Below are 24574 nucleotides of genomic sequence, written 5' to 3'. Positions count from 1 at the left end.
CTCGTCTGCCCTGTGGCACCGGGTGTACTGTGTCGATCCTCCAGTTTCTCTCCTGGTAGAGGTACAGCAGGTTTTAGTAGATTATTTTTGGGCCAGGATGCACTGGGTCCTACAGAGTGTAGGGAGGCCAGGGCCTGGTCCATCTGGCCAGCAGGGGCGCTGCCTTCCGACTCCAATTCATCCAAAGGCTACTGACTGGGCCAGAGGACACTCTGTGGAGACCTTTATCCCGGTGTATCCTGAGGCATTTTAACAGTCTGGGTCTTGATTTAAGCCTGTTTTTAATGGATGACAATAAGGTTCTTGCATTATTATTATATAACGAAGCTACTGTGCACATCTGGATCATTGTTATTATTATTATTATTACTATCACTAGTAACAACAACAACATGATTGTAATTGTCTGGATTTGTTGTGTTTTCATTGTATGTTGTGATATGGCGCAATACAAATAAAATTGAATTGAATTGAACTTCCAAAATCAATTTCATAAATTTACATCAAATTTAAAGGTGAGTTGTAGGGGTGCTATGGAGCCATTTTGACACAATTAGACAAAAAAACATATCAGGTATAAGGATTCACCACTCTGAACATGGTAGCCAAGTTTCGTGAGATTCAAAGCATCCCAAGTCCTTTAAACATACATTTTTAATGTAAACGGTCAAAAAAGGACCTTGTTGAAGAAGCACCCAAATTGCACACTAAATTCAAATTTGCTGTGTTCCTGTTGGTCTGAGGTCATGGCTTTCAGGAGCTTTTTTGTAGGTCCTGATATGATACAGGTGCTCACCAAATATAGTTTAGGTACATTAAATTTAAAGGTGGGGGCATTGACTTTGAAGGTTTGTAGGTGGCGCTATGGAGCCATTTTGACACAATCAGACATAAAAACCATTTCAGATACAAAAATTCGCGACTCTCAACATGTCTATCAATTTTCATGAGCCTCCAAGCATTTTGAGTCCCTCAAACATATATTTGTATTTCAGTGCATTTACACGGAAACTGCGTTTAATATATGGCCCTAAGTTTCTTAACATGACATCATCAATTTGTCATAAGCTTGCTGACCAAATTTGAGGTGGATCTGGTGAACCTGCCAGGCACTGGACTTAAAAGTGTAGAAGATGCTACTTCCTGTTGCCAGCAGGTGGCGTTGGGGTGTGTGGTCAATATTGACATGTAAATGTGTTGAAGGAGGGTTTATTATCATTCTTGATGATAGCCAAGCCTTTCAGGCTTGGCTCGGGCCCTAATAATCGACACAGATTCAAGAGGGCTCTCGCCAGCCTTACAGGCTATGGCTCAGGCCCTAATAATCGACAGATTCAAAAAAGCTCCCGCCAGCCTTACAGGCTATGGCTCGGGCCCTAATAATAATCGACACAATTTCAATAGGGCTCTCGCCAGCCTCATATTGGTCAGCACTCGGGCCTTAATAAACGGAACATACAAGAGGGCCTTTTTCCAGCCTCCTGCTGGTCAGCGCTCGGGCCCTAATAATAATAATAAACAGAGCAAATACAAGAGGACCTTCGCCAGCCTCCTGCTGGTCGGCTCTCGGGCCCTAATAATAATAATAAACAGAGCAAATACAAGAGGACCTTCGCCAGCCTCCTGCTGGTCGGCTCTCGGGCCCTGATAATCCTTACAAAAACAAGAGGGCCTTCGCCAGCATCCTGCTGGTCAGCGCTAATAATCAACACAATTTCAATAGGGCTGTCTTCAACCTTTCAGACTTGGCTCGGGCCCTAATAATAATTGGGGGAAAAAAGCGCTCGGATCACGAACCTGGGTCTTAGATTTGACCCTCATCTTACATTTGACACCCACATTAAACATCTGTGCAAGGCCTCCTTATATCACCTTAGGACATTCTGTCTGTCAGATGAAGAAAAACTTGTCAACGCCTTTGTTTCCTCAAGGCTGGACTACTGCAACGCTCTCCTCATCGGGACTCCTAGAGAGAGCATTCAAAAGCTTCAATACATCCAACACAGCGCCGCTAGGATCCTGATGAGGATACGAAAATATGATCCCATCACACCCAATCCTTCACTCACTCCACATGGCTTCCTGCCTCGATCAGGGTTGAATACAAAATCTCCCCATTCACCCATCAGTGCATCCATGGCAATGCCCCTCCCTACCTCAAAGATCTACTCTCACCACAGTAGTGGTAGGCCCTAAAAACCTTTCCTTTTAAACAAGCATTTGCCTAAATTTTGTACTTTTTCTTTTACCTTTATTATTTTTTTTAAACCTTTTTTAATTTAATTTATATCTTGTTTTTACTCTGTAGCACTTTGAGATTGCATTTAGCAATGAAAAGTTCTCTTAAACAAAATGCATAATTATTATTATTGTTATTAATCCTAATAGTTTTTGCAATTTTCAATAAGGCTAATAAACCTTACAAAAACAAAAAAAACAAGCCACCCACGCATACAAAACATCAGGGGCGAACTTATCTCCATCCTGAAGTCTTTCGTTGCCACGAATTAAACCAACCAGAAAGACAGCATTTTTAAAGTGAGGACACGGGGAAGAGAAATCTCCGCGTCCCGAGAGAGCGGCGACCCGCGTGTCCCCGACGGCGAGAGTGCTCGGGCCCAATCATCGCTGCTCGCAGCTTTAATTATTCTTATTATTCTTATTCAGCATCGTTCGCTCATTTTGCAGGCTGTTCCCATATGCGAAAACGTATGAAATTTGGCACACATGTCAGAAATTGCTCCCGCTACTCAGGCCCAGAGGCCCGGCACTGGGTGTGGCCCAGGAGCTGCATAGCGCCCCCTGGAAAAATCAGGATGTATAGGATAAAAAATTTCGGCATGTCGCCACCTAAAGGCAACAGGACGTTAGAAATTGTTCTTTTACGTCCTCTGCCTTGCAGGTTCACGGGAGAAACCTCAAATTTGGTCAGCTTAGTTGTGAGACGTGGCTGATATTGTACTGTGAAAGTTTTGACCATGTGTCAAACGCTGTTGTCATGGTGACGCATTGTTCGCCATCAAATACGAATACATGTTTGAGGCACTTGGGATGATCTGTGTCTCACCAAACTTGGCAGAGTGGCAATATCTTATGTCGGAAATTGCTCTTTTGTCTAATTGTGTCAAAATGGCCCCATAGCGCCCCCTACAACATTTCAAAATCATGCCCTCAAGCTTGCGTTGTCCCTGGTGAATGGGCACACCGACATTTTGAACAGTTTTGAAATGAATGCACTCATGAAGGACTTCATCTCCTCAACCACTGAGCGCCAAGCCACATGTTGAGCTTTTTTAAGTGGAGCACGCACCCTGCCCAAGGTAAAGTGTTTGGTTTATTATGAGCCGCCGCCGAGAAGTTTAGTTTAAAAGACAGTAATTTAACACTGATACAAATAACTTGGTTATTATGTTGTATGTTTGTAAAAGTTGGGCCGGTGATGTGCACATTTGGATACATTCTTGTCTGCTGTGCTCAAAGTGGACATGTTTGGTTTTACTACGATGTCTGCTGTGTGCAACGGCCACCTCGAATGCCAGGCTTTTTGTTCTGGCTTCAGTTGATATGCCGACTTGCCGATGACGATTTGTGTGTTTGCGTGTGGCCCGATGTAAAAAAAAAAATGGACCTTTTATCACAGCTACCCCAACTTAAAACCTCTTTCCACGGCCCTGGTTTTATTTTTTCCTAGTGGTTTAACCATGAATCATCAAAAATAATATTAAAACATATATCATTAAATATATTAATATAAACTTTAGATGTATAATCGTAAGCTACACTCCAGACCATCGGTGGCAGTAATGCACCATATCGTTGTTTGGCGGCCGCTTTATGTCATCAAGAAGAAGAAGACATAAGCAACCGAAGAAGAAGTTTTGCGAGCGTAAATATGGTTGCGACAGTGATCAAGCCAAGTCCGGGTCAGAAGAGAAGCTCCTGGGTTTTATATCCAATGTTTCATTTTATAAACATCCGTGAATTAACATTTTTGTTTTTTGCCGCTTGTGTTCTGACGAGCCAGTCGCTGGCAAACGACCAGGAATTTATGGAGGACTTTCTGAAGCGGGAATATTCCCTGTCAAAGCCTTACCGCGGTAGGTTCAGTTAACTGTCAGCTCACTTCAGTGTAAGCTAACTAGTGTTAATACTCGCTAACTATAGCACTATAGCTATTAATCCCAACCGTAATTGAGCATGTGGCTCATGTTAAACCCAATTCTCGTAAAACTGCTGAAGGTAATAATTAACTATGAGGAACTCTGAGCCTCTCATTTCAGCTCATATTAATACACGGGGAAATAACAGTTAGCTAGTAAGGTTAATGGAGTCTGCCAGTTAACTGTAAGCAGCCAAATGAATGGGCTCTTTGTAATCTCATCCACAGTGTGGGGGACTTTCCCCGGGGACAGAGACAGTCCAGAGTTGGGCTAGGGGTATTATTTGTGGAATATATTCATGAACATTTTATTATTATTGTTATAATTCCATTGTATTCATGCTCCTTATACACCTTGCACACCAGTCTGTCATAGTTCAAGTGCTTAGGTGACAGCTCTGGTCTTATCCCACCACGAGGTACTTAAAGGCCAATCATCAAAATTATGTATATTGTCTTTTTGTGGCGGATCACTCACATGCTGAATTTACCGTAATAACCTAATGATTATACAAGCTCTGCGGTTGGAGATTGGTGGATGTAATTCAGAGATTTTTCAAGGAAGTTTGGGCTTTAACAAACCTGTTCTGTTGCATTGCCACTGGACAGGACCGTGGGGGGGTTGGGCTCTGTGTCCAATACAGGAGGTAATAGGTGTGTTATTGTTTTGCAGGTTTGGGCTTCTCTAGTTCCTCACAGTGGGATCTGATGGGCACTGCCATGGTTACACCTGACCATGTGAGACTGACCCCAGACCTGCAGAGCAGGCAGGGGGCAGTTTGGAGTCGAATTGTAAGTCTACTGCAGCACAGCGAACTAAACCTACACCTACACACTCTGCATGCCCAATATTAGTTAACGCCTTAACCATTCACCTGCTACCTCACTCTCCCACAGTTACTGTTAAATTGTCAAAAACAGCAGCAATTAGGTTGACCTTGAAATGAACATTGCACATTATTTATGTAAGCATTTAATGAAGATAGTACTCATTCTCACATTGTATATTTTCTGACGCTAACTTCAGACTAATTCAGTCTGATTTTAGATAAAGAATAGCATGTTGACAGATGCATACTGCACATAGCATAGTGCAACAATAACCAGTTTGTCTTGACGCCTTTTGCTTTCTAGCCTTTGGTCTTGAGGGATTGGGAGCTCAAGGTGCACTTTAAAATCCACGGCCTGGGAAAGAAGAATTTGAACGGGGACGGACTGGCCGTCTGGTTAACCAGAGATCGCATGCAGAATGGTAGGAAGACACTACCGGTGTCTCATACGGTGAAAATAATTTTGGTGCACAAAAAGGTTTTAAAGGAATTGTCCAATGTACAAAATGTGCTTGTTTTGTCGTCTGTCGTCAGATTTGCCTGAAACATCAGTTTCATCTCTGTATGTCCTGTACAAATTGATATGGGAATCCAAGTTGTGGCTGTACGTGTGCACGTCCAGCTTCACCACTTACGTCTCCTAAAACCACAATGCTTCAATTTTCTGTCTACACAAATACACACGGTACCACATGTCCATAAGACAGCCTGGAGAACTACAAATAAATCTCTTGAAGTCCAATTTTCGAAAATTAAGTCTGAGGGAGGAGGGGAAAACTGCAACTAAAAGTTCCTTTTTATCTTCAAGGGGGCCACAGTGCCACACTTTGAAATCTTGTGGTCTAAATGTCAACTAAAAATACTGGAGGTGGAAAAGCCCATCCCAAGATGATTGATTTTAACGTCTTGTTTGTCAAGCAACAGTCAAGCCAAGCAACAGTCAAAAAGCCTAAATTGGAGGACGCAAGGAGGCTGAAACCAATGAATTCATCCAAGTCCACCAATGTTAGGCTCTGTGAAGCTAGATAATGAAGAGATGTCCTGGCGATGTTGAACTTGCTTCGTAGCTCAGACCTGATGTAGCTCACTGTTTCCTTGCAGGTCCTGTGTTCGGCAACATGAACCAGTTCATTGGACTTGGAGTATTTGTGGACACTTATCCCAATGCTGACAAGAGGCATGATGTGAGTGACTGTTTCATTTCTCAGCAATTAAACTCCATTCCTTTCTATCTGGCATGTTCGTCTTTACAGAGGAAGATGAACATGCACACGCGTTTTTCCCCCCAAAATATTATACAGTTTTTGCTAACTGCACATTTATTTGTTTGTGCTGGATCAGTTTCTTGGTGATAAAAGAGCCATTGAGCCAAATCTGACTATGTAACACAATTTTTAAGAGTGCCAGCATACAGCCTTGCCAGCATAAAGTGGTCTCTTTATATACATCATTTATACTGATCTCAAAAATGTGTCATATTTCTTTTCCCGCTTCCCCTTTTTGAATGTGAAGAAGACACAACCTGGAACTCAGGTAGCATCAGACACCACAGTTTGTTCCGTGAGCTGAGCTGCTGAATGTCCATCCATTTTCACCATGTCATGCCATTTCATTCCACCCATCTGCTTGGAGTCATCGGCAGTGCTTGGTGTAGTTTTGATACTGTAACTGAAACAACAATGTGATTTTGTGTGTTTGTGAATCCGCAGATAAAGGTGTCTATGTTGTGTCTCCCTTGTCTTTACAGAGGGCTTTCCCCTATATATCAGTGATGCTGGGGAATGGGACTTTGTCATATGACCATGATCAGGACGGGCGGCTCACTGAACTTGGGGGTTGCACGGCTATGGTGCGCAACGCAATCTACAACACGTTCCTCCTCCTCAGATACTCCAAATACAGACTCACGGTACGAAACTCTTAAGTGTGAATGACATAGTTTACAATGGCTTCAGAAGGTAATGACACCCCTTCACTCTTGTTTTATTATTGTGGGTAAATTACCTTTTTTGCCTATCAGTCTGTTCTAGATTATTTCCTATGAATGAAAATATTAATTTATTTTGCAAATCTATTAAAAATCAAAAACTGAAATCTCTCATTTAAGTAGTCCGAAAATAAGCACATTCTGAGAAAGCTGAGCATCACAGCTGCAACTGATAAGGAAATACAGTTGGTGTTGGAGACAATTACTGCCCGAGTCAACATGTAAGACTGAATAAAATAATCAATTGATTTAAAACATTCTGATATTTTCTCTGCAAATTTCTCGTCTAAGGTAACGGTAAGTGTTGCTGTCCGATGCACAGGCGGCCAAGGGTTGGACGTTGTTCACGTCTGAAAAATGTGCAATGTTATTATTGTTAATTTAGGTGCGTTCCTACAGGCACAACAATAAAGTGGCTGAAAATGAATTATAAGAATATAGTGCAGATAGGTAAGGCATGTGGTTTTAATCAGATTCCACATGTTAAACAATGAAAACATCAGTGGCTATTTTTGTTTTCAACATTTTCAACTTGTTGTACAGAAAACTCCCATTCAAAAACATATAAGGGCAATGCAAATACTTTGCTCTGGTTGGAGCATGTCGGTGATATTAAAATGCTCTAAATAAGGCCGGAGAATATTGTTCAGATATGTGATAGATTGTGAGAGAAACGGTAAAGTTCGACTAAGTAGCTTCCATATCGATCGGGTTGACGACGAAAGGACATCATTTTTTGACACCAAGATCAGGTTCAGGAAGGGAGGAGTTAATGAGAAACTCAGTGTTTTTTTCAAGAAAATCTACCAGCGAGCAGGTTAGGTTCACAGAGTCAGCTACCATGGTAACTGACCTACAGTTTCCCTCTTTTCAGGGTTAAAATACTCAGAGTTTTAGCAAAACCTGCTTAATGGAATAGGCCCCAGTCCAGAGCAGTAAAATCACAACAACAAAGAAAGAGACAAGTTTTCTCTAAAATCGCTTACTGCCTCTTTTAGGTCTCTTCTGTACAAGCCTTCCACAGCTGGATTAAAGTGGCCCACAAGATGTTGAATTTTTTTCATCATGGTAAAGTGAGTTAAACCCAGGTTGATGATGATGGTATTAAATGTAGAACAATATTTTTAGGTTAAATGATTCCCTTTGACAGCTCTGAAATAATACTTGCCAAAGTCTCTAAAGACAATTTCTAGCATTCTTTTCGGTGACTCATGCTGACCCTTCCTTCACCCTCCAGCTCATGGTGGACGTAGATGGGAAGCAGGAATGGAAACACTGTGCTGACATCACAGGACTACGGCTACCTACTGGTTACTTCTTTGGTGCCTCCTCTGCCACTGGAGACCTATCAGGTATGAAGAATAATCAAGTAGGGATAAAACGATTTCCGAGATAAATTTGCAACAGTTATCATTAACCCATTTCAAATTTTAATTATCAGTAAAGCAGCAATTTCAAAAACTCATTGTACTATCTGGTGTCAAACCACGTTAGCAACAGTCTCCCAGACACAGGCACAGCCTGCTACATGGGTTTGTTTTGTCTCTGAAAACGTAGAGGAAGGCAGTGACACCAGCGGTTTTTCAGCTTTCTCTTTGAGGACTTTGTGTAAAGTCTCTTCACATTTTGGTTGTAAGAAGTAGCAGTAAGAAAGGGGGCAACTCTTGCAAAGTTAACTTTTAGGTCAGTGCATCATATAGGGATTTCTGAGTGGGGGAATATGTTCCGTTTGTCTGTTAAACATCACATGATGTTGTGTCTGCTATTATGTTGCAATGCTATTCAACCACTGCACGTGGTAACACACCATGTGGTTAAGTCAACCAATCAATGTTCATTTAAAATCCAAGTCTTTGAACTGGTTGTAAAAGTGATCCAGCAGCAGAAACATTATAGACTCTGTGTAAGACACCTGTATTTATGTCAGTTGTTGAGCTCATTGCAAAATTACTGTCAGCAACACAAAAGATAGACACAGAGTGAGTGAATAATGTTACTAATAATAATAATAGTATAACAACACTAGTAATAATAATAGTTGTAATTAGATTCATGTGTGTTTGAGAACATTTTGAACATTTTCAGCACATTTTAGCATTACTTCAATAATATAATAGTCATGATATGAAACGTCAATACAATATCAACTCTAATCTCAAAGCTTCGCAACACCTGTGAACCCCTGTTTGATTCAGTAACTTTGATTGAAACTTTATTAATAATGAAGGTACATTTGGCTACAAGCAGTACGACCAGAGCAGTAAGTGAACTCCACAGATGCTACATTAACAGTGAAGTCTTTCTTCAAGTGTTAATTGCTGAACGTGTGCTGACTTGTGTTGCTCTAGACAACCATGACATCATCTCCATGAAGCTGTACCAGCTGACAGTAGAAAGGAGTCTGGAGGAGGAGAAGGAGGTAGAGGAGGAGGAGGAAGTCACTGTACCACGAGTCGTCGACATGGAACAGTTCCAAGGTAGATGCAGCACGGCTTACTCGCCTCAGTGCTCACTCATTTCTTGGTTGACTTAATACAGTAGTTGGTGAATATTTTAAAACTGGATAGGAGTCTTGTGTTTTTACAGCTCATCCGCAGTCCTCAGCTGATGGAGTTTGCCCAGTTGTCCCAGAATTTAAAGAGTTTAATGTCTTCCTTAAAAATGTCTTTAAAACTAAGAAGAACTGCCACATTGACAGACAGATTCTTTATTGTCAATGTATGTAAAAAAAAATACCAATACAATTTAAAAAAATAGTAAAGGACAATAACATAAATTATAAATATAATGCATAGTAATATATTTGTTGATCTAAAAAGAATGTATTGCACAGGTGTTGTGTAACTACTTTTTACAAGGGAAACACTCAAGACACTATCTTCCTCAGCAGTAATGCACATGGTGGAATAACCCAATATTATTTGTTGAAGATAAAAGACCTGAATGTGATTATAGACTCCTCTTCATGAAGTGGTCGTACAAACTGATCCTGAACACGGATCTGTTTGATAATGCCATCCTTTTGGCTTCGCAGTGGTTGTCCAGGAGGAAGGGATGAGCGGAGTCCAGTTCTTCTTCACCCTCCTCTTCTCCATCCTGGGCCTGGGGGTGCTGGCAGTGGTAGGACTGATGGTTTACGGACGCTGGACGGAAAAGAGACGAAAGCGCTTCTATTGATATATAGGTTTTCAGTATCTGAATCAACATACATTACAATAATGCCCCTGACTGCCGTAGTTAAACTGAAACCACACAATCAAATTAACCGTGTCAACAACCTCACAGGTCTGAAGCCCTGAGACAACACAAAAGAACACAAAACAGCTGAAATGAACAGGTGAAGAGATCGTGAATAGGTGAGCCAGCTGTGGAATATTATTTTTTTTTAATTATTTGTTATGGAGGATGGATGAGAAAGCTGCTATAGAATATTTTTTTTGTGTTAAAAAACGTTCATCTCATCTTAAAGCACAGTGGGTGTGCAGCATCCAATCGCACTAACTTACACACTGTAGAAATTTTAGAGAATCAATAACAAAATCAGATGCTGTATATAGTTTACTGACACCATGTCACAGTTTTCTGTGGTACCAAAGTGTAGTTACCTCTTACTGCCACTTGGTGCTGCCAGTGTGCAGCTTTAATCTGACTAGCTGCTGTGAAGAGCAGTGCCAGTGGATCACTGCAGACTTGTGGCTGCACTGAAGAAGTCGAGTCTTGTCGAGTTCCTCCATGCTATCGAGAGCACCTTTATAAAAGGCCAGGCGATGCACGTTCATAAGCTCATGTAACAAGTGGATTTATGTTATCTTACCAATGATACATCACACTCTGTGTACAGTACATGCAGTTACCAGTGCTGTTTGAAGTGCCGAGCTAGATCCAATAAAGATGAGGTCTTACTTAATGTTCCAGCCCTTTCTGTATGCTTGACTTCCTCTTTTATTGCCTCTCAGATAATTGGTCTTAAATGACTTTCTCAGTTGTGATAAAAAAAAAAAGTGTTATTTTGTCTAAGAAATACTTGTCATTGACATTCATTTGTTATTCATCACATTGCTTTGACATTTGAATCTGGTATGCACTGTGAATTTAAAAGCCATATGCAGGATCATGATTATGAATACTGTTAACTGTTTAGATGTGTAATCTGCGGTATATCTGTTCAAATGATGCAATATACGTACAAGCTGGTGCCTTATAGCCGGTGTCAAGTGGATGCAGCTCTGTCACACTGTGCTTCCTTTACCACTGCTTTAGAGTCAGTGGGCTGTCTCTCCAGCTGGTGGGTCAGTCAGTCAGTGAGCTTGCATGCTGTTAAGTGAGCAGGTTACAGTGAAGTGATATCTTAACTGTCGTGTAAATTACCATCTTTTTGTCTGTAATCAGAGAGGAGCATTAGGTAAACCTGGTTTCCTAGGTTTCCAGCGAATGCCGATTTTCTCAGTCATGTGAGCTGATTTTCTCAGTCATGTGAGCTGATTTTCATTTGCATGACAAAGGCTGCGGACAGGCAACATAAAAATGGAGCAGCCATGTAAGAGGACAAATCAATACCGAGCAAAATGTTCACCTATTTATGAATCCACCCAAAGTCCAACTGAACTGAAACTAATACATAGTCTCTCTAGACGTCTAAATAAGTCAATTCCACTAATGAACGTTTTACTTTTTGTATAATAGAAACACTTCAGTTAATGTGGAGAATGTCTGGTCTGTCTGCTTGTTCCAATGCCAAGATGCACATTAAAAAAATGAAATCCATCATTACTGCATTACCATCTCTAAGCCAAAATGAAATGCATCACTTTTATGATGCGTGTCACTTTGTAAGTTTGTCTTTACGTAGATACAGTAAAACAGTTTTTTTCTAAAGCACAATAAGGAATGCTACAGTTTTCTCCTCTCCCTGGTTATATATATTGTAGATAGGACAGGGTGCGACCAATAGTCATTACAACAAAATGCAGCCAAAATATCATAAATATGTGTCATAAATAAGCTGCAAACGTCTTTTCAACATGTCTGATTCAATATGCTGCACGTGTGGACACGTGAGGTGGGGTGGCCACAGCCACTGGGCACAAGGGATTGTTTTTCCAAACAGTTCTTTTTCACAGCAGCCATTTGGACTTGTAGCAGGAAAAACACAGGTGTTACTGATGACAGTGGGACAGTGGGACAGTGAGGCAGTGTGCACAGTCCCCGGGCCCTGAAATTGAAGCAGCTTAAGGGAATTCAGCCGTCATTCATTTAATTATTTAACACCTTAGATTTCCTACCGTCACATCAGTTTCGCCCATGAAAATGGGCCTGTGTGAACTCAGAGCCTGTCGTCACCTCAGGCCTCCAGACTCAGTTGGAGATGACGTGTGGTCTACTGAGTTCTACTAAGATCCTTTCTTTTTATTTCCACAAGCCCAGATTTTTCTTTTTCCCTGGTGAGCTGTAGACTTTAAGGCTGACACTGACTCAAACAACATCACCTGAGGAAATTTTTGAGACTCCACTCAGCCATATAGTCTGTCATGTTGCACAATGAACTGAATGACTTTGTTGACATTTTTATAGTGAGTATATTGTGAGTCTTGGTTGAGTCATGAGCTGAAATGTATCAACGCTTCTCCGTCAGTGCTTTTTGTGACATTTTGCATTCATCTAAATAAAATGATCATGTTCACAGGAGAAAAATAAAATCCAGAAGAGGAAAGTGCAAAAGTACTGTCAGGTTGAATCTGTGTGTTTATCTTCGGAGTTAACACAATACAACAATCAGGGTAAAACTGAGCACCAGCACTCAGGGAGTTCATTAGTTTATTTGTTACCTACTGACATGAAAAGACAAAGTGACACACAGATAGGGAGCTCTACAGCAGCATAGCACAGTATAGCACTGCGCTGCGTGAGCTTTTAAGTAAAGCAACTAACATTCATCTCTTTGTTACAATGAAATGTCTTTAAAAGTGTTAACACACAGGGAGATTTTCATGTCGTTTGGTTGTGTTAAAAGGAGAAAGGAGGTGGTCCAAAGCTCTGGCTGAATCCAACAGGTTAAAACACACACACAAACACACACACACAAAAAGGTCTCATAGGTCTGGCTGAATGTTGAATAATGCAGACAATCCTGGGAAAGAAACAAAGGCACTCAATCTTCAGGTGAAAGGATGACATGATTAATTTATTCTTCGATTAAAATGATGAATTTATTATCCAGGGACCCTGATGAAGACTTAGAGTGGATACGTGCTGGTCTGTTAGTCAGCCTGTGTGCTCAGAGAATAAATTAAGTGCCTTAATCTGTTTCCCCCATTGACTGTATGCTTTATTCAACACTCTGGGGTCTTATTAGTAGTGTGTATGTGCATACGTCATTTTGGTTCCTGTAGCAGTTCATGCCGAGTACAACTCTTATCAACTGCTTCTTGAGGTTTTGTAGACAGGGTCTGATGTTTACTGTTATTTCTCTTTTCCTCTAATTGTCTGTGTAGGTTTTTTCTAACTCTACAGAATGTCAAGCTGGTTGTCCTAATATATGAATTCCTGAGCCACCATTGGGGCAAACAGCCCTGGAGTTAATTATTTAAATAATGATGTTCTGCAAATTCAAAACCTTTTGTCTGAAATGAATAAAAACATGTAAGTTGATACCTTTTTGTATTTCTTGCTCCTGTATCTGATTATTCCGTTTTTAGTTTTTTTCTTCACTAAAAACTTCTATGGTGATAAATCTCATGTGGTAATGATTTTATTTTCTTTGTCTACATACGTTGTTTTGAGTTTATATAACATGCATAAGTGTGATAAGAACTACCTAAAAAGAGAGAAACCATCTTTGAGAAAAACAAGTTTAATGTGTACTCTGACTTTTTAGTGTGGTGTCCCATCCGCTAATATGGGGAGGTCGGGTTTATGACCTATATCGTAGCCAGCCACCAGGGGGCGATCAAGATGAGGGGGCTTCATTTTTTGGGAGATGTCATGGTGTCCGTCTTTATATACAGTCTATGATCAGGGTAGAGTAAAAGTTGGGGGTTGGCAATGTGTTGTGTAATGTTTAAAGGGGCTGTAATGCAGTATGTCAATCAGTGTCCATACTAAACTGTGTGTGAGAGAGAGAGTGTCAGAGTGAGATAGTGTGAGAGAGAGAAAGTGGAGTGGACAAAATAATAGAAACACTTTTCTGTATAACACAGTACAGTAATATAACAGCACCAAACGCACTCTCCAAAAACCCAACAGCTGACTCAAAAACAGTTTCAACACAAACCGAACACATCAAAGCGTTCATGAAGGAAGATGTACAGCAGTAATGCATTAGTTTTAATTGTACCTAATAAACTGAGTGAATGTTTAGTATATGTATACAGTGGCTTTAGAAAGCATTCAACCCATCCACGCTTTACACTTTAATTGTGTTGCAGATTTTAATTGTAAATGCATCCAATTGTCGTTGTTCTTCATTCTGCACTCATTAGCCTATACTGACAAGTGATCAACCAGATAAGGTAAAGGACTAAGATAAAGTGGTGTTAAATTCATATTATTATATGTTTGCTAAAACTGACTCTTCTTCACTGTTACTGCTAAGTGTGGACGCCCCTCCTTTTCACTGGCCTGTTGGTAGACAGAGCTCTCAGTTGTCTCTCCTCCCTCTCCTGCTCTTCCTCCTCACTCATACCTGTCTGTTGTGAGTTAACATTGGGAATGGTGGGGACAGCACCAAAATACTGCTCACTGCATCTGTCACTGGAATTCTGCTGGACACTGTGTGGTTAAGGTAAGCCCTTGGAATATGCTGTCCAGTTTTGTTTTTCTTTTTCTTTTTTATCATGGGTTTATGAGTTTCTCCCAGTAATGACACCATGAACATTGTCTGTGTAAACACCAGCTTTATTTGTGATGAACAAGAACATTTAGAATTAAATTAATTTGAAGTGACAATATGGATTATTTAGTATTATCATTATTTAATATTGCTTTTTAGAGGAGGCATTTGGATTGTTTTTTTTACCATAAATAAATTCCAAGTAAAAAATTCTCAAACTTACAACTGTGACGTGACAAAACATTAAATGTTATTACTGTAGGAAATGTAAATGATTAACTTTACGTTGCTTAAGCTCAACACATTCTTGGAGATCTAGGTAGAAACTTGCAACAAATGGTCCATGTGGAGATAAGAGCAGGGTAATAATGATTAACTGGAGTCGGAATAGGTCACAAGTGTCCACTGTGCCTCATGGCTGAGTGTTGTCATATCAAACAGTGGTGTCTTGTAAACACTGTGCCACGAAGAGGAGCAGAATATTCACTTGGGTTTTTTCTAAGGATATGAGCAACACTGCAATCTGCTCTACATTGTGTTTCAATAAACATGACGCCCACGTGTCTCTGCCTCTTGCAGATTTCAGATCTCCTCTTCCAGAGGAAGATTATTATCGGGGAGGATGAATCGCACCTGCGTAAACTGCTTCAAAACTCTGCTGATCAGTCTAAACTTTCTCTGCTGGGTAGGTGGTGAAGGACCTGTGTGCACTGCAGCCACCACACTGCCAAACCATGCTCTGGGCTGGCATTTGATGTAATGTTGTAATGCGTGTGACAGCCGTCAGACACAGGAGCATGTATAAACCTGGATAAGGTCCACTGTTGGTTACATTGTGGTCACTTTATGTTGTTATGGACGGCTGAAGCAGAGAAAAGCATACCCTGATGTAGATTTAATTTGTTTAAATTTTTTCTCAACCAGTCAACACTCATTAACTCAAAATGGTGGAACCAAATTTTGGATGATTTGTATTGTTATTATTATTTGCAAATTTTGCAATTTGCAAAGATCTGCGGGTCGGGCCCTTCCAAAGGACCACAAGAAAATGTGATGGGTCTTGAGATGATTGATTGGAAGAAGAGAGAAAAAAATTGACCTCTTATTATTGTTTTGGGTAAAATATTCCACAATTGTATTTTTTAAAAGCCTCAAACTGTTTATTAATTAAAACCATGTGAGAAGTTTGAAGGGAACAATGTCTCTTCACCCTGGTTTAATCCCATTTTTTTTCTTTTTTGTAGAATTTTAATCTGAAAAGTAACAAGTTACTACATTTACCTCTAAAATGTAGAAGTGTACACTGAATTTAAGTAACAAAAGGATCAATATTCTAGATGTTGTCTATGTGAAGTGCTTGATGTGAGTTGACAAATCTGATATAAATTGGATGAAGTTTCAACAAATACAAAACAAAAGAAAAATCTGTGAGCCCTAAAATTGATTTTATGCCTCCTTGTCTTACTTTGACATGCAATAGCAGTAATTATAACAATATCACAAATAATTATTCACTTTATTTTGCCGTAAATGTTGAAGAAATGCAGCAACTTCCATGCGGTATCAAGCGTCAAAGTCCTGTACACTTTTTAAAAAGGCACCCTGAAATGTTGTATGTTGCTTCCTTTAAGTTGTAGTACTTGCAAGGAAAAGCCGCAGTGGGCAAGGTATTTCTGTCTCTATGACTAATGACCAAAAGAGTTTGTCTTTTGTGAATAAAATCTATGAATCTGGAGGAGAATTTAAAATATCCCAGCCGTATGGATTTGTTGTAAACCTGGCAAGAATAATGAAATGAGGTGTCTTTTGTCTCTCCTGTTTGTGCTTGAGCTGTGTGGCATGTTCGTAGTGGCTTTCGGAGAATTCCAGATGATGCATTCCAAGTTTGCTTCCCTCGTCACCACCTTCTGGCCCATCTTCCCTGCCAACACTCTGGTGGTCACTGGCACCATCGTGACCTGTGTGTGTTATCTGGGAGTGCTAGGTGGCATGAAGGAGAACCGCTGCATGCTCATCAGTGTGAGTATGAAGCATGGCATTCTGATAAATATGTGAAAGCTAAAAAAATAAATCTGTCTGCTCACAAAAAATATTTAGGCCTAATATTCAAGATTGATTTATTTTGATTGCACAAAAGTTTTCGACCCAGTTGGATGACACAGATTCAACATGAACAAAATCGAAATTGATGTAATTATTTGAATGAACATTGTGTTCTGAATACACAATATCCAGTTTTATATATTTATAATCAACAAATCCAATTTCTTTCAAATATGTAAGAGCCAGGTTTATGAATTCAATATGAAAAAAAGGATATTTGTTTGAAATCACATAAAGTTTAGTAAATCTGTTACATCTAGGTAATCCAAATTGATTGAAATTGTATATAAAATTAAAAACTAATCTAAAATCAGTCCTAAATATTTTTGTTGAGTGACACAGCTGCTTAATTATCACAATAAAACATAAGCTCATTTAAGTGTTTAATGAGTTTGCATCAACATGCAGCTCTTGTTAAGTGCAAATCAGAGTGGAATGCTATGTTGCCTAACTCAAGCTCAAATACAAAACCAGTGTGCAAATTTAAACACTCTATCATGTTGGAACCTAATATGCACTGATTTCAGTTTTTCGTCCTGCTGTTTATTCTGATGCTGGTGGAGCTGGCCATGGCCTGTGTGTTCCTGGTCTATAGTAGAGAGGTAGGAAGTTTTTAAATTCTGTGCAAAAATACATTTATCAAAGGCTATTTCTAGGTATTGATTGGATTGATACAGTGTGGCGCCCCTAAGCACTTTGACTTCAAACAGCTTGGTTAACAGGGAATCACAGAGTATGTTACGATGTCAGTGACATGGCACACATTGACACCACTTTTGGTGTTGTTGGAAATATGTCAACAACTATTTAATAGATGACCATGAAAGTTTGTGTTCACACTAATATTTGATAATTTCTTAAAAGGGGAATAAGCGATGTTGGAGAAAGATTGATCTTTGCTGTTTTTCTGATCGCATTGGTTGCACAATTTAAATTTTTTTATTTATTCCAACATACAGACCCAGGGCTGTGTAGAAAAATCATATTCATATATTTTCAGCGCAAACACAGAACTGACAGCTAGCGGACTGTGAGGAAATATTAGCAAAATTTTACGAAAAGTGTATTGGATGAAAATCATGCAATGAATGAAATACATCTGAGGGGCGATGAGCTGTACATACCCCAATCAGGCTATGCTAACTTTATTATGTTGTAATAATGCCTTTTCTTCATGATGTTATCATGATGTTCTTTTACACCATATGATGACAAATGATAGTTGCAGTGGCCAAGTCGACAAGTGCTGCTCATTGTGGGAACTGTTGGGTTTCTCTGTAATATTATGAGGTCTCGACCTTATTTGCTATACAAATAAAATTGAATTGAATTGAATTGATTGGCTAATCTAAATAAACTGTGGATCGTGTCCCTAATCTTATTGGTTGCAAATGTTAATGTGTTACTACAATATATGATGTAATTTTCATGGTGACATCATGATGAAATAATTCCTACCACATGATCATAAATGATTTTTGACCTAAGCTTTAGGTCTTGGCTATAGTCTTATAGGATGCTGAGAGACCTCGGAGGGGGGGGAAAAAACTTTTCTTCCCCCTTTCTTCATGACGTCACTTATCATATTCAGTTCAGTTCAGTTCAGTTCAGTTCAATTTAATTTAATTTAATTTAATTTAATTTAATTTAATTTAATTTAATTTAATTTAATTTAATTTAATTCAAATTTTACAGCGCAAAATTACAACAAACATTATCTCAAGGCACTTTAGATAGTGAGGTTGAGACCTTACATTAGGTTGAAGCTGAGGGGGAGCTGGGTTCACCTTTAGGAGCAACTTATTTCATCAATCATTTTTGGTACATTATTATTTTAAAAATATTTATTTGGGCTGCTTTAAATGAACAATATTTAATTATTATCTAAAAAGAGTGTTCCATGTAAATTTTGCAGTAACACACTGTTACTTGTATTTAATATTTATGTCTGCATGTAATGTTTAAGTGAAAGAAAACTGTATGTCAAAGCAAAATTATTAAGCCTTTTTTAATTTGATGATGAAATAAATTTGTATTCGTTGTGAGTAATATAATATGAATATGGTTCTACACAGCAACTAACTCTCTGGGGAACAGAATGGTACTAAACAGATATATTCTAAATCCCTGTAGTGATATAAAAGTATTATAATACAAGGCCTGAAATGATAAATTAAGTAAACTATTGATTTAAACTATGGATTTTCGTTCTTTCTGTTTATTTTTGAAAAATGTATTTAGATGGTGCTTTTTTTTAGATTCATAAAATAACAAACTTCTTTTTTCGGCTTGTTATTTTAATGGCCATTGAATTAGCTGAGTAACGCTTCATGTTATTACATAGTAAGATAGAGTGGAGGATACTTTCCTATTCTTAGCTGATGGAATCAAAATTTCCTCTCAGATTTCTGTCAGCAGCTGGAGGTGATTTCAGTGGATAATCATCTGTCAGTCGGCAGAGAGAGACAAGCCAACACTGCTTATTGTTCTTAGTTAACCAGCTTTATGTCAGTCTTGTTACCCAGGATTTGCCCACAACACTGCTGGTCTTTCTGCCAGCACATGCTGCTGTGAAACTTCATGTATAGCCGCTATCACATATGGCCACCAGGCGGCAGCATATTGCAGGTAATGTATCCTGTCTCTCTGTTGTGCAGATTGACACATACTTTGAGAAAGACTTGATGCGAAGTTTGGAGATCTACAGACATTCCATTCCAGAGAGCAACAAAACCGTTAAAGACGACTTTGATGCCGTGCAGCACCTGGTAAATGATTCACCACTCGCTTCAAAAACTCTGTCGCTTGTTGTCATTGTCATATTCTTTATATTTATTTTTCCTCCAACACTGATATTTTACACACCATCATACTGATAAAAGTTTAAAAATAGATGGTCATTCCACTGTAGTAGGTTGTTCTTTGTACAGTTTAGGTGCTGTGGCGTTCATGGTGTGGCTGACTGGAAGGGGGACGTCCCAATCTCCTGTTGTACCAAGAACCCCTGCAACAACCTCCCTCAAACCAACTGGCAAGAGGTTATTTATAGTCCATCTAAAACTCTGTACTTCTTCTTGCTTTTGTCTTGGAGAATGAGCTGTGAGCCAGGTTGGGAATGAATTTGCAAATGCTTTCAGACAATAAGTAAAAAAATACACCTCCTTTTCTTTCCGTTTTGATAGCTGCTTAGAGCTCAACCAGAATAAAATCATGCTCAGCCTTCAACAGATATTTTAGAGTTGGTTCTTATCTGTTTTAGACTGATCACTAAGAAATGTTTCCTTTTAACATCAATTGTGTGCATGAAGCCCCCTCCAGGTTTTTGTTGTCCAGTCGGTCATTCCTCATGTTGATCTTATGGCACTGCAGGTCATGTCTGAGGTCTTACTGTACATTTACCTGCACCAGTTTACAGAGCACAACACATATACAGTATAATCACTCCATCATAGCATGCATATTCTATGCATATGCTACTTTGGTATTACCTCATGTGGTCACATTTTATAAAGGTGGATAAATCTGTTACTCCAGACTCCCAAATTGTCCTGCCGGTCACAAATTCTGAAATCACTAGACAACACTTGTTGAAGGCATTCCTCTTTGAGCCCGTAAAGGTCCCATAATGTGTGACTTCCATGTCTTCTTTGATATTAAACAGGAGGTGCGACTGTGAAAGTATCAAAGCTCTCAATCCATGGAGAAAGGCATACAGCCTGGAATCAAGAACTGTTCCTTAAAATGGGCTGTCAGGACTTTGGTGTACTTTTGTGATGTAATTACTATACAGTCACTGCCCTAATCTATGCCCCCACCACAGCCCACCTGGACCCACTGTCCAACCTTTTTATAATTTTAACTTACTGCTAAGAACTTGGTTTCACTTGGAGTATTTACATTAAATCTGCTATGATTTTACTTGTTAATGTTTGATTGATCTCCATCAAGGACTCTTTTTTCCATTTAAAAAAAAATTAAAATGTATTTTGATCGGCCTTTTCAACAATTTTTTCGGCTCTTGATCTTTTTAATGCATTTTGTCCACCAATGGACTTTTACCTTGTCTTGGCAATGTCGTGTAAACGCGGCATTGCTGTATTCTCAGTCAGTAAATGCTGCATGAATAAAGGATAACCGGGCACATTTTATCTTTCAGGGTTGTCTATTCAAACTGAGGGACTGGTTTGCCACAAACTATGTCAGCACAGGTGCAGGTGTTGTCACAATGTTTCTCATACAGGTACAGTACTATACTTTCTCATTTTCCTAATTACAAAGCCTTACTCAAACATTGAGACATTTTACACTATTTGCAGTATTTACAGTTTAGCAAGGTAGCAATCTACCCAACTGCTAGCTTATAATGCAGTAAATGCAAAGGTATAATGACAGAGGAAAAAGATGAGACTGTTGAGAATATCAACATTTTTCTTGAAAGAATAATAATATTACAAAGAAAAACTTGCCAACGTCTTCATTATCATAAATAGAAAATGAATTTCCGTGGTCATTTCTGAAGTTTTCAATCTTTCAAGTTTGGTTTTAATTAGTTATTTGATGATTGACAGCTGAGATTGACTCACGATTGGTTGGGCGGGTGTGGGGCCTCAATACTGCAGCTCCCACCTGCACAGACCCTGCATCCAAATCACATCATTAGCTTTATTTCTTGGCTTTATCTTTAGTACAGAAGTGTCATCCATTTTTATTTCAACTGTGGCAACATGTTGGCAAACAGTTTAGACATTAGCATTCATTGGAACCAATGTTTTTCTCTCATTTTAGATCTATTTTGACATAGCACTTTAGCTACTATATATTTTATGTTGAGCAGTTGCCTCCTATTTTGCACTAGACAAGACTGTGGATTTATTAAAGTTTTCTGTTGAAATGATTTTGATGAGAGCAGTGACTGAGCCAAAACAGTAAGCTGAAGGGGGCCAGAATGCTCTGTAACGATAATGGGGGTCTGCTGTGTGTTAGTTGATGAATCTTAGTGGATTTGTTGATATAAGAATATTGCTAAGAGAAGCTTTAATATGCCACATTTGCACAGTGGCTAAATTTGATATGTAAATTATAGCTATCATGTTTGCTCATTGGTAGTTTACAGCTAGAAAATGTACGTTATATTCTTTGTCAGTTTGTCTGATTAGCTTTCATATGTTTTTTGTTTTTTGTGTCTTTGCTAAACATTGTTTGATATTAAACTATTATTTTCTTTTTTTACAGTTTATCTGTCTGTGTATCACCATCCCTCTCTTTTGCCACTTCAGTCGACGTGGACTGGGTTACCAGTAAAAAAAAAAATGGGACCAATAAGACTGTATCTGCAGTGTACAGTGACTTCTCACATATTAATAGGTTGCCTGTCCCTTTATGAACTTTTTTTATTGATTTGTTATGAAAGCCCTGTTGCTGCCATCAGAGAGTTACCAGGAATAATCAGGAGGATGGCTGTTAATAATCACTAATGATAGTGTAACATCATATGAGGTGACAGACCACTAAATGTGATGTGAAAAACTTGATAGAAGACGTTTTGACAGTAGGTTAGTTATGACATGATTATGTAAACTGAGCTATCTACCTAACTAGACCTCTAGAAAGCACTGGACAAGATAAATCACTTTCAACACCTGCTCTTCCCAGTACTTCGGACAAACCAGTTACACAAATATAACTTGAACAGTTTGAAATCCATGCATATCTTTTAAATTTACCATTTATGAGTTTTTAAACATTTTCCTCCTGTGTTATTATTTTTTGATTTTGATCAGTGAGTTTACCAATAAGTGAGTCAAACTTGTGAGTACCATTTAAGCTGCTCAATAAACCAGCACACATGCTGATTTAAACATTTGAGTCAATGTGTGTGATATTTTTCAGTCAATGTTCATTGAACTTTCACTGTAGTCACTGTAATGTCTTATTTTTAGAATACATATTCCACAGAGCTGATCTTGTAGATCATATCAGCCAAGCATAGTATTCCAAGTAGGAATTTCCGTAAACTCTGTTAAGTCATATGTCAAGAACTTACGGAGGGGATGCTTTATTCGGCAGAGCTGATTTTGTAGCTGCCAAGATTCAATGGCAATAAGTATATTTAAAAACCTAAATGGAGGCCCTCTGACATAATAATAATTATTTTTATTAATAGCATGATTGTCAAAATACAACTTACAAAGTACTTCACAAGACAGCAAAGTAAATGGCAAGTCATTCCAAGGCTTGTAGGTCGACTGGCAGGTACAACTGTCTATCATCAGCTTATTAGTGGAAATGTCTCCAACAGGAAGCAGGTGTAAAAAGAAAAAACGCCCCTCAAAATTGGGTTGCAGGAAGCTCTTGAGTGTTGGTGCAAAGTAGTACAAAATCCCACATAAACATTATGCCCCTTTGTCAATTCATGCTATGTTTATAATATATACAAGTCTTTCAATGTGAGAGTCACCGCAGAAGGTCTTCTTTATACCATAGAGTTATAACCACCCTGTTGTTATTACCCTCTTGTGTTTTCTAAATTTCTGTTTTTGCGTGAAAATATGCCCCCCATCTGCCTTCAACTTCCGCCCCATGCCACAATCAACTTTATTTGAAGTTGAAGCGTTAAATTCTGCAGATTAGCATCCACATTTGGGACGAGTCAAATAAGAGCCTGTTTCTCTAGTTGGCAATGCAGCCATATTTACAAAATGAAGTTTGGAGTAAAAGTCAATTTAAATCATTCAACCTTCAATCTTGTATGCCCATCCAGTCTAAATGTGTTTTGTGGATTTGGAGAAGGCATATGACCGGGTCCCCCGGGAGATACTGTGGGAGATGCTGAGGGAGTATGGGGTGAGGGGTCACTTATTGGGGCCATCCAATCCCTGTATACTCAAAGCAAGAGCTGTGTCCAGGTTCTCCGCAGTAAGTCGGATTTGTTCCCGGTGGGGGTTGGTCTCCGCCAGGGTTGCGCTTTGTCACCAATCCTGTTTGTGATATTCATGGACAGGATATCGAGGCGTAGTCGTGGTGGGGTGGGGTGGGGTTGCAGCTCGGTGGGCTGGGGATCTCATCACTGCTTTTTGCAGATGACGTGGTCCTGATGGCACCATCGGTCTGTGACCTTCAGCACTCACTGGATCAGTTCACAGCTGAGTGTGGAGCGGTTGGGATGAGAATCAGCACCTCAAAATCTGAGGCCATGGTTCTCAGCAGGAAACCGGTGGATTGTCTACTCCAGGTAAGGAATGAGCCCTTACCTCAAGTGAAGGAGTTCAAGTACCTCGGGGTCTTGTTTGCGAGTGAGGGAACAATGGAGCGTGAGATTGGCTGGAGAATTGGAGCAGCGGGGCGGTATTGCACTCGCTTTGCCGCAATGTTGTGATAAAAAGGGAGTTGAGCCGGAAGGCAAAGCTCTCGATCTACCGGTCAATCTTTGTTCCTACCCTCACCTATGGTCATGAAGGATGGGTCATGACCGAAAAAACGAGATCGCGAGTACAAGCGGCCGAAATGGGTTTCCTTAGAAAGGTGGCTGGTGTCTCCCTTAGAGATAGGGTGAGAAGCTCAGTCATCCGTGAGGAACTCGGAGTAGAGCCGCTGCTCCTTTGAGTAGAAAGGAGCCAGTTGAGGTGGTTCGGGCATCTGGTAAGGATTCCCCCTGGACGCCTCCCCTG

The 24574-nt window shown here is 39.5% G+C and overlaps 2 protein-coding genes across 4 annotated transcripts; both read left to right on the top strand.

The window, feature by feature from the left end:
- Window positions 1-3181: 3181 nt before the first annotated feature.
- Window positions 3182-13624, top strand: lman2lb (lectin, mannose-binding 2-like b). 3 transcript variants are annotated; one of them, XM_035640528.1, is made up of 9 exons: window positions 3182-3320; window positions 4833-4951; window positions 5294-5411; window positions 6091-6173; window positions 6737-6898; window positions 7975-8049; window positions 8214-8328; window positions 9325-9453; window positions 10011-13624. In XM_035640528.1, exons 1-9 carry the CDS (start codon window positions 3281-3283, stop codon window positions 10151-10153), a joined length of 984 nt encoding a protein of 327 aa, XP_035496421.1. In that variant the 5' UTR covers window positions 3182-3280; the 3' UTR covers window positions 10154-13624. The 3 variants fall into 3 exon arrangements, with proteins under 3 accessions (XP_035496421.1, XP_035496418.1, XP_035496420.1); XM_035640525.2 differs by lacking the exon at window positions 3182-3320 and adding an exon at window positions 3860-4097; XM_035640527.2 differs by lacking the exons at window positions 3182-3320; window positions 7975-8049 and adding an exon at window positions 3861-4097.
- Window positions 13625-14624: 1000 nt separating this feature from the next.
- Window positions 14625-22772, top strand: LOC118314558 (leukocyte surface antigen CD53). Its single transcript, XM_035641091.2, has 8 exons — window positions 14625-14756; window positions 15384-15489; window positions 16635-16823; window positions 17435-17509; window positions 19565-19675; window positions 19838-19945; window positions 21064-21147; window positions 22140-22772. The coding sequence occupies exons 2-8, from the start codon at window positions 15427-15429 to the stop codon at window positions 22206-22208; spliced, it is 699 nt and encodes a 232-aa protein (XP_035496984.1). The 5' UTR covers window positions 14625-14756; window positions 15384-15426; the 3' UTR covers window positions 22209-22772.
- Window positions 22773-24574: the final 1802 nt, after the last annotated feature.

The sequence above is a fragment of the Scophthalmus maximus genome, chromosome 19, assembly GCF_022379125.1.
Source record: "Scophthalmus maximus strain ysfricsl-2021 chromosome 19, ASM2237912v1, whole genome shotgun sequence".
Classification (NCBI taxonomy): Eukaryota; Metazoa; Chordata; class Actinopteri; order Pleuronectiformes; family Scophthalmidae; genus Scophthalmus; species Scophthalmus maximus.
The sequence above is the reverse complement of the archived record's forward strand: the minus strand, read 5'-3'. Positions and strand labels throughout refer to the sequence as shown.